At 65.8% G+C, this 8,900-nt stretch overlaps 1 protein-coding gene across 1 annotated transcript; it reads right to left on the bottom strand.

Annotated features, from left to right (window-relative positions):
* Positions 1-5,378: 5,378 nt before the first annotated feature.
* Positions 5,379-8,900, bottom strand: ARC (activity regulated cytoskeleton associated protein). The gene is made up of 3 exons (XM_036831045.1): positions 6,778-8,900; positions 6,357-6,499; positions 5,379-6,134 (listed from the first exon to the last, which is right to left on the bottom strand). The coding sequence occupies exon 1, from the start codon at positions 8,577-8,579 to the stop codon at positions 7,389-7,391; it is 1,191 nt and encodes a 396-aa protein (XP_036686940.1). The 5' UTR covers positions 8,580-8,900; the 3' UTR covers positions 5,379-6,134; positions 6,357-6,499; positions 6,778-7,388.

Raw genomic sequence — 8,900 nt, 5'->3', positions numbered from 1 at the left:
GCGTGGGGAGCTCACTCCGTCCTCAGGAAGCTTCTGTCTTTGGGGAGCAGCCTCTAAGCAACACTTTCCCCCCGTGGGCGACCTGAGCCAGGCTTGGCGTGCTCCGTATGGGGCTACGGCTCGGAGGCAGGGCAGCGGCTGGCCCCCGCCCCTGCCCTTCCCAGCTGAGCCCCAGCTGCCTTCAAGGCGCCTTCATGGCTCAGAGCCAAGCTTGGGGCTTAGCCATGGACGTGGGGGGGGACAGACCCCTGGCAGCCCTGGGCCTTTCTGGTGCCGAGCTGAGGAGGCTTGCTTGGAGGCCCCCGAGGTGGTGCCGCGCCCGAGGTCCAGGGCTCCTCCACGGAGAGCAGTCAGAGCAAGGAGGCGTTCTGCCGCAGTGCCTGGTGGCCAGAGGTGGGCGGCAGGAAACAGCTAATGAGAGCCAGGCGCGGGCAGGGGCCTTTGGGAGAGAATGGTGGCGGAGGTTTGCTTCTAAGGGATTCTGGAAGGACAGTGCCTGGCGGGATGGGGGGGGGGGACCAGAGGGCAGGAGACAGAGGAGGCAGAGGCAGAGGGGTGGGTGTAGAAGGAGGGGACAAGGGGGGATGGGGACAGCTGCAAAAAGGGGGCTGGGGAGTAGGCGTCACCTTCCACTGCGGGGCCCTGGGGGCTGGCTTGGAACTGGAGCTTCATCCAGAGGCCCTGGGAGACATTTAGAGAGCTGGGCTCAGGACCTTCCTGGTAGCGATTTTATTCTTTAAAGATCTTTTTATTCCAGGAAGGGGGTTCCATGGAACAGAGCAATGCAAACCAAAGGCACAAGCAGACCCCAGTGGGAAGCCTTATACGGTGGCATCTCTGAGGGGAAGCGAGTGTGTGGTGATGGTAGATAGAATGAGAGAAGCTATTCGAAATCCCAGGAAGAAACAAAACGTTGTATAAGAAAGGAAAACTACTTCTCTGGCCTGGAAGATGCCAGGTTGGGATAACTGAACACGGAATATGAAGTTAGCAGAGATGGCGATCTGACCCCCTGGGGAGAGGCAGGAGGTGTGCCGCTCGGGGACGGGTTCCATGCTGCCTTACGCTGGCAGATGACTAGTTCTCTGCGGCAGGTACGGAGGAGACACGGAGCCTCAGCCGGCGTGCCCAGGAACGGGCCTGAGCGGGGTGCGGGGGGAGCCTGGGGCCGTGGGCTGCGGGGAGGCCAGGACCTTCCTAGGGTCCCAGCTGCAACGGGGCCATCGTGAGACGGGGAGACCCAGGCTGGGGGCAGAGCCGCAGCTTCAGGTGGGCAGGTGGGTGCAGAGAGAAGAGCAGGACTGGCCAGCCAGGGTGGGGGGCTTGGAGAGAGCACCCCTGCCCTGCCCACGGCTTCCCACTTCCACAAAGGCCACGCCGCCAGCTACTCCGCAGCCCTGGGGTCTGGCTTCAGCTCCTGCCCCCAGGCCATGCTGCTCTCCCGAGGTTCCCTGAGGTGGGCCCAGGGTCAGCACTGGGACTATGGGGTCCTCTTAGGTGTTCCGAGTGGCTAAGAGAGCACAGCTAGTTTGGATGGGCAGAGTGACGCCGGTTCAGGGTGACTGACAGAGGGCAGGTGGGACCCAGAGGATGGGACCCGAGGAAGGAACGCTGGCTCCCTCGGCCTTCTCCCTGGCCCACGGGCCAGCCCGAGGCCAGCAGAGATGCAGAGGAGGACGTTTGGTGCACCTGGGGACTCCCTGCTTCTCTTGGGCCTCAGTTTCCCCGTCCATAGGAGAGGCCATTCCAGCTCTGAGGCTCCATCACGGAGAGGAGTGGTAGCTGAGGGCCAGAGGAGCCCCCTCCGGCTGCTGCCCTCACATCTGGGTCCCCCCAGAGCCGAGGGCTGGGCGCTGGGGCTGCCTGGCCTCCTTCCTGGAGGAAACAGGCTAATGTATGCCACCCGCCCCGGCTGCTGCAGAAGTGGGGCGCCAGCTGGGAGCTCGGCAGGCAGCGTGGGAGAGCCCCTGGGCGGTGCTGGCGGGTCTGCGGGGGCCCCTGGGTGGGGACCGGAAGAGAGGAAGAGGCACGAGGGGAGCCTTGTAATTTGGGCCGGTGGGCAGGCCGGGCCAGGGTCAGCGACTGGTCAGAAGCAGGGGTCATGAGTGGCCAAGGGGAGGGGTCCGTGGTGACCAGGGTCAGGGGTCAGTGGGGACAGGGTCACTGGGACCGGGAAGCACATTGTCCTCCCGTAGACAGTCCTCTGACCCTCAGCAGAGCCACTGCAAACTCAGTGCCTGCCTCTTTCTTTGTCCCCAGCAGGAAGAGAAGCAGGCTTTAAAGCAGCAGCCGCAGTGGTAGAACCAGCTTGGATCTCAGAGTCAGGCACGTGTGGGTTCAGGAACACGCCTTCAAGGAAGTCAGTGTTTTGAGCACATTCCAGGAGGCATGGAGGGCAGAGAATCCTGGGCAGGTCCCCGCCTCTCCCCGAGCCTCAGTTTCGGTGTTGGGAAGGTGGGGCTGTGGAAAGGGGCCCGTCGTGGGTGACCCCGTCATGGGCGGAGCCCGTCGTCAGGCCGCCCCAACAACTCCTCTGTGCCACTTCTCTGCCGGCAGAGTTGGGTGCTGCACCCCGGTGTTGGCAGTAGGGGAAACCCTTGGCCTGGAGGAAGGCAGCTTCCTGGGGGTGGGGAAACCACAGACATCCCAGGAGGGGGCAGGGCCCACCCAGAGAGACAGCAGTGCCCTGGGCCCCTAAGCTCCACTGCCCAAGCCAGACCTGCCCCAGTGCCCTGGGCTGGCGCACCTGGGGGCACCTGAGGTCTCACCGTGGGGAGTGGCTTTAGGTGTCCCCAGTCTCCTGCCTCCTGTCTCAGGCCCAGACAGCTGGGCGTGGGCTCACTGAGGCAGAGAGAAGGGAGAGGGCCGGTGGGAGGCCCAGGGGAGGCTGGAGCACACATCACACCTTGGACCCAGAGCTGCCCACCACCCCCGGTGAGGTGGGCCTCTGGAACCCTCAGGTGGGCGAGCTACTGGCTATGCGCCCCCCACCCGCAGGGCACAGACGGTCTGTGACACCCCTGGGTGGCCAACCAAGTCACACACAGTAAGACCCAACCTGGCGGGCCATGAAAGCCCACCGGGGACACGGGGCCCTGCTGACGGCCCGGCTGAGCCTCGGGGACCGCCGCACGTGACAGCCCGAGCGCCTGCTCTGGCCGGCACCGTGCCCTTGAACCCTCACATCAGCTACGTAGGCAGACTTGATTTTATAGAAAGAGAGGCCCTGGGACTTGAGCCCAAGCCCACCTGGCTCGGAAGCCCCCTCCAAGCTGGGTGTGCAGGCTTAGCCTCTCAGCGCTGCCTGGCACCCCCAGCCCCAGTCCCAGCTCTGCCCTCCCAGGCCTCAGCTTCCCGGCCCTCTAGGGAGGAGAGGAGACCAGGTCTGTGATATCTGGATGGGCAGGACGGGGACGGGGTGGGGGAGGCCCACAGCAGGGAGCACCCCGTCCCGGGGCTTGGGCTGTGGGCTTCCTGATGTCTGCTGGGGGTCTGGCCCCCGACCCACGCCACCCCACCCCATTCCGCCCTCCCACCTCTTTTCTTGGGACACAGAGACACAGAGCTGCATCTCAGATTGCCTGTTCCACAATCATCCAATTACAGACAGGAACTTTTTATTAAAAGGAAAAGGCATCTCCAGCTCCCAGCTTTTGATGCGAACTGTAGTAGTTCTCCCGGAGAAATTACCGACTCTCAGGAATCACCATGGTGCCCAGCGTCCCGTTCCCGTCAATTTCCTTCCCCATGCGTGTCAGCACTTTCATTATTTAAAAGGCATAAAGGAGAAGAACAGGGAAGAGGCGGCCCTCCACCGGGGAGCCTCATACTCGGCCGCCCTCTTTGCGTGCAGGGTGACGCCTTTCCTGGCAGCGGGTGCTTCTCGGCTTCTGCTCGCTTCCGGCCCCCCCAGGTCCCCCGTGCGTCCCAGCTCCGTCCTCTCAGCAGGGGCAGCCCCACCCGTGCGGGGGGCGGGGGGCTGAGCTGGCACCGCCTGGCCGGGCACCCCACCTAGCACAACAGCCCCTTCTGAGGGCAGGACCGGCTCCGGGCAGACGACAAGCACCTGTGGATGACCACGGCGGCTGTGAGGGGACTTTTACCCGTCAACCTGGCTGGGCACCGCCCCCAGGCATTCCATCAGACCCTAATCTACGTGTGGCTCTGAAGGTCTTTTGTGGGTGTGACTGACGCTAGATGGTCGGAGAGAATCTGGGTGGGCCTGGGTCAATCGGTTGAAGGGCCTGAAAAGCAGAGCTGAGCCTTCACCGAGGGAGACATCCCACCTGTGGACGGCAGCGCAGCCCGTGCCTGAGGGTCCCACCTGCCCTGCGGACTCTGGACTGGCCCTGCCGTCCCACAGTCAAGTGAGCCAACTCCTGGGAACAAACTTCTCAGTGTCGACCTCCCCGGGCCTGCTTCTCACCCAACATTGGCTGGTATTGGGTCCGAGCCCCCTCCAGGCCATGTCTCCATCTCTCTCAGGGACCTGGCATCCCCCATGAAGGCAGATGAGGTCGACTGCCCACCCAGCGAGGACGGCCCTCATTTCCAAGGTCTTGGGCCCCAGCATGGATTATATCACTGATGGCTCGCCCGTTTGGCAGACGGGGAACGTGAGGCTCAGAGAGACCAAGCTTATGACCCTGCAGCCAGGACTTGCCAGGGTCCCCTCCCAGCAGGGATCTTTCCCCACCCTCCAGGGATCCAGGGCCTGAGAAGCCCCCTTGGGCCCACAGGCCTCTGTGCGGGCTGAGTCCTGGCAGCAGACGAGTGCCCAGCACCCCCGCCACGCCCACCCCGGGGGGCAGTGGGTGGGAGAGTGTACAGGGGGTTCGGGGGCCTGTCCTCAGCTCAGCATGAACAGCGGCCCTTCCCACTCACTCCCACCGCAGGCTGTCTCAGGTCCCCAGAGACCCTTCAGTCTAGTCACTGGGTTCTAGGAGCTGGCCACCCTAAGCTGCTTCCCTCTGCAGCTTCATGATGTCTGCTGGGGGTCTGGCCCCCGAGCCCACTGGGTTCTGGGAACTGGCCACCCTGAGCTGCTTCCCTCTGCAGCTTCATGATGTCTGCTGGGGGTCTGGCCCCCGAGCCCACTGGGTTCTGGGAACTGGCCACCCTGAGCTGCTTCCCTCTGCAGCTTCATGATGTCTGCTGGGGGTCTGGCCCCCGAGCCCACTGGGTTCTGGGAACTGACCACCCTGAGCTGCTTCCCTCTGCAGCTTCATGATGTGTGCTGGGGGTCTGGCCCCCGAGCCCACTGGGTTCTGGGAACTGACCACCCTGAGCTGCTTCCCTCTGCAGCGCCCCTCCAGCCAGCCCCAGCCGGCAGTGAAACAGCAGCACACACACGCCAAGAAGTTTCAGTGTTTTATTAACAAAATCTTACAAAAAGAGTCTGTCTTCAGGTAAGGTGGCAAGGGTGCACGCAGCCTGGCCTGACATTCAGGGCTTGATCCGTTGGGGGGACGGGGAGTTGGCCACACCCTCTTGAGGACCCTGGGGCCTCCCTGCTGCCTGCGCCAGCCTGGGAGTACGGGTTATGGCTTATGTGCAAAAATAAAATGTGGGGGAGCTGGCAGAGTCACCTGTAAGTGTCACTCCCCCGAAGCTGGGAACCCCCAGGGGACAGGCAGAAAGGGGAACCCCCACCAGGCCTGCTCGGGCTGCAGACACGAGTGGCCGGCCGGCACCAGGGTGTTGGTGCCCTGGCAGAGGCGGGGGTCCAGGCCTGGGCAACGGCAGGGCCTGGTAGAGGGCCCACATGAACCTCAGGAGCAAAGGCTGCCGGCTCTCCTGGGGCTGGGCTTGGGGCCGCCAGGTAGGGGCAGGGGCTCTGGCCTCAGCCCCAGGCCTCGTGGCAAGCTCTGGCAGGAGAGGATGGCTGCGCAGTGGGCAGCGGTTCCTGGGCTGGAGCGAGGCCGGGCCCGGGGTGGCGGCCCTGGGGGCGGGCGGGCTGGTGGGCGGCCAGCGGGGCGGGCATAGCGGCAGGCCCTGGCCCTCACGCTGGCCCGTCTTCACCACCAGCCTCTCGCCGGCCTCAGACTTCTCCTCTCATGCAGGCAGCTTGCAGGGGGAGAGGAGAGGAGACACTGCCAGGCGCAGCAGCAAAGGCTCCGCAGGAGCCTTGAGACCTGAAAGGAAGGAAGACGCGGATGGTCAGGGACTCAGGAACAGGCCAAGGCCAGAAGGGGCTGCACGGGAAGGACATGCGGTGGACGTCACGGGGCTGCTCTCCCAGGGCTGCTTCTCAGCTCACCCAGAGGACTGGAGGGGGGGGCCTGGGACCTGGGGGCTGGGGAGGAGCTTGAGGGCCCCGTGTGAGGACAGCCGAGGGACGGGGTCTCCTGCATTACCTGTTGTCACTCTCCTGGCTCCGAGGGCCGGCTGCTGCCTCAGCCGGATTTGAGGACTCAGGCCCTGTGGGACCTTCCGCCTGCCACGGGTGAGTCATCGAGCGGGGCTCGGTCCCTCCCCAGGCTGGCATGAATCAGTGGTGCTGAGGCGAGAGAGAAAACACGGTCCGTGTGAGAGCTGGCTCAGCAAACTCCCCCAGCCCTGCTCCCACCCCAGCCCCCTCTCCCTGATCCCCGGGCTCTCTGCTCCTTCCCCGCCTCCCCACCATGTCCCCCACCCCCCACCCCATCCCGGCTGCTAACTTGCTGGGGATGCGGATGCCCCCGGGCCTCGTGGGCTGGCCTGGAAAGTGGGCTTGGCCCGGGGCCCTCCCGGCTCTACGGCGCCCCCTGGCGGTGGTGCCATGGGGCAGGGGCTCACCTGAGGGGCCAGGAGGCACCAGGACGCCAGGTCTGTTGCTGCCACTGCTGCTGCTGCCTTTTTGGCTTCGGCTCTCTTCCAGGGGAGGGAGCCACACTGCCCGAGGCTGGCCAGCTGCCCTGGGCGGTGGCAGGGGTGCCAGTCGGCTACGAGGCGACTGCCAGGAGAGGCGGCTTCCCAGAAGCCCAGGCTCCTGGGGCACTGGTTCCGCCAGAGCTTCCGCTCTGGGGTGTCCCTTGAGCTTGGTGCCTGCTGGCCCGTGCCATCTGGATACTGGGTTTCTGAGTGCCCAGAGGGCCAGGACACAGCAGGACGAGGCCGCTGTCATGGCTTGAGAGTACGGAGGGTGGGGTCGCTGGCCCAGGCCGGCCCATGCTGGGGAAGACAGACCAAGGGAGGGTGAGGGGCAGGGCCCCGCAGGGAAGGGGAGCCCCTTTGCTGTTTGGGGGACGCTGTCCACATCTGAATCACACGTGTCTGTTAGAGTCAGGCTAGGAGGCCGAGGCGGGTGTCCAGCTGCATGAGGACGAGGGCTCCCCCTGCAGGGGTCAGCCCGCTCAAAAGTCCCGGTGGGCAAAGGCCACGGCGGGCAGGCGGGGGGCCGGCGCCCTCTATTCGGGCTGGGTCCGGTCACTGGCTACAGACTCGCTGGTGAGGGCTGGCGTGAGGGCCTCGCTCTCCTCCTCGGCGGGCAGGCGGGGGCCGGCGGGCTCGGCCACCTGCGCCAGGCCGTCCTGCACCTCCATGCCCTTCTGGATAAGCTGCTCCAGGGTCCTGGGCAGCGGGGGCCGCAGGAAGCGCTTGAGCTTGGGCTGCAGGGTGCCCACCACGTACTGGATGATCTCCTCTTCCTCGGCATCCACGTGCAGCGTCTGGTACAGGTCCCGCTTGCGCCACAGGAACTGGTCCAGTGGCTCTCCCTGCTTCTGCGGCAGGTCCAGCTCACGCTGGATGGCCTCTCGTGACAGCGTGCCCTCGCTGTACTGCAGGAATTCCTTCTTGAACTCCACCCAGTTCTTCACCGAGCCCTGCTTGAACTCCCACCACTTCTTGGCCGGCCCATTCATGTGGTTCTGGATCTGTGACAGCCAGTACTCCTCGGAGCCGCCCACCTGGCGCAGGTACTCCTCCAGGTGGCTGAGGAACTCCCGCGGGTCCTCGAAGATCTGCGTGTCCACGCCGGGGCTTGGCTGCCCGTCCTCTCCCAGCCCCCAGGGTGGGTACTGCTGGGCCTCCACCGCCTCTTGTCCGGGCAGCTCGCCCGCGGCCGGTGGTGGGGTGATGGCATAGGGGCTGACCGTGTAGTCGTAGGTGTCAGCCTCGTTGCCGTAGCTCTCGGGACCCCCGACACCTACGGAGACGGTGTGTCGGGAGGGGTTGCCGCCAACCGGGTACTTGCCGCCCATGGACTCCAGGCGGTCGGCCCACCTCTCCAGCCGGTAGAAGACCTCCCGCCACACGTGCATCTCCCGCTTAACCCAGCGCTCCAGGTTGGCGATGGTCTCCTGGCAGCGGCACAGGCAGGCCTTGATGGACCTCTTCCAGCGCTGTGAGTCGCCCGTGGGCACATACCCATCCAGGTTGCTCTCCAGCTTGCCCACCGAGCGGTGCAGTCCCTTCAGCTCCCGCTCCACCTGCTTGGACACCTCGGCCAGCAGGTGCCGGTGGGTCCTCCGCACGTGCTCCAGCATCTCGGCCCGGCACTTACCGATCTGCAGGATCACGTTGGGCTTGGCCACCGGCCCGCCGCGGGGCGCGGGGTAGGCGTGGAGGCCGCCGGTCGTCCTGCGGTCCAGCTCCATCTGCTCGCAGGTGGCGGCGGTGCTCGGACAGGCGGCGGGGGCGCAGAGTCTGCAAAGTCCTCTTGGGACCGACGAGGAGCGGCTGGGCGCCGGCTACGCGGAGCTGCGCGTGGCGGAGGCTCCCGCGGAACAGCGGCTGGCCCGGGCTGGTCTCGGCGGCCGCGGACCCGCAGGACCCGGCACCCGAGCTCTGCGCTCAGCCTCTCAGCCTCGGCCGCCGGCTCTTTATGCCGCCAGCGCGGGCCGTGGGCGGCCCCGTCGCCGAGCCCCGGCTCCCATTGGCCCGGGCGCAGGCTCCGCGCCCGCGCCCCCAGCCTGCCG

The sequence above is a fragment of the Balaenoptera musculus genome, chromosome 17, assembly GCF_009873245.2.
Source record: "Balaenoptera musculus isolate JJ_BM4_2016_0621 chromosome 17, mBalMus1.pri.v3, whole genome shotgun sequence".
Classification (NCBI taxonomy): domain Eukaryota; kingdom Metazoa; phylum Chordata; class Mammalia; order Artiodactyla; family Balaenopteridae; genus Balaenoptera; species Balaenoptera musculus.
This window is presented reverse-complemented; position numbering and strand designations above follow the sequence as displayed.

Coding starts and splice junctions, on each gene's coding strand:
- ARC (XM_036831045.1), bottom strand. CDS start 8,579: ATGGAGCTGGACCGCAGGACGACCGGCGGCCTCCACGCCTACCCCGCG.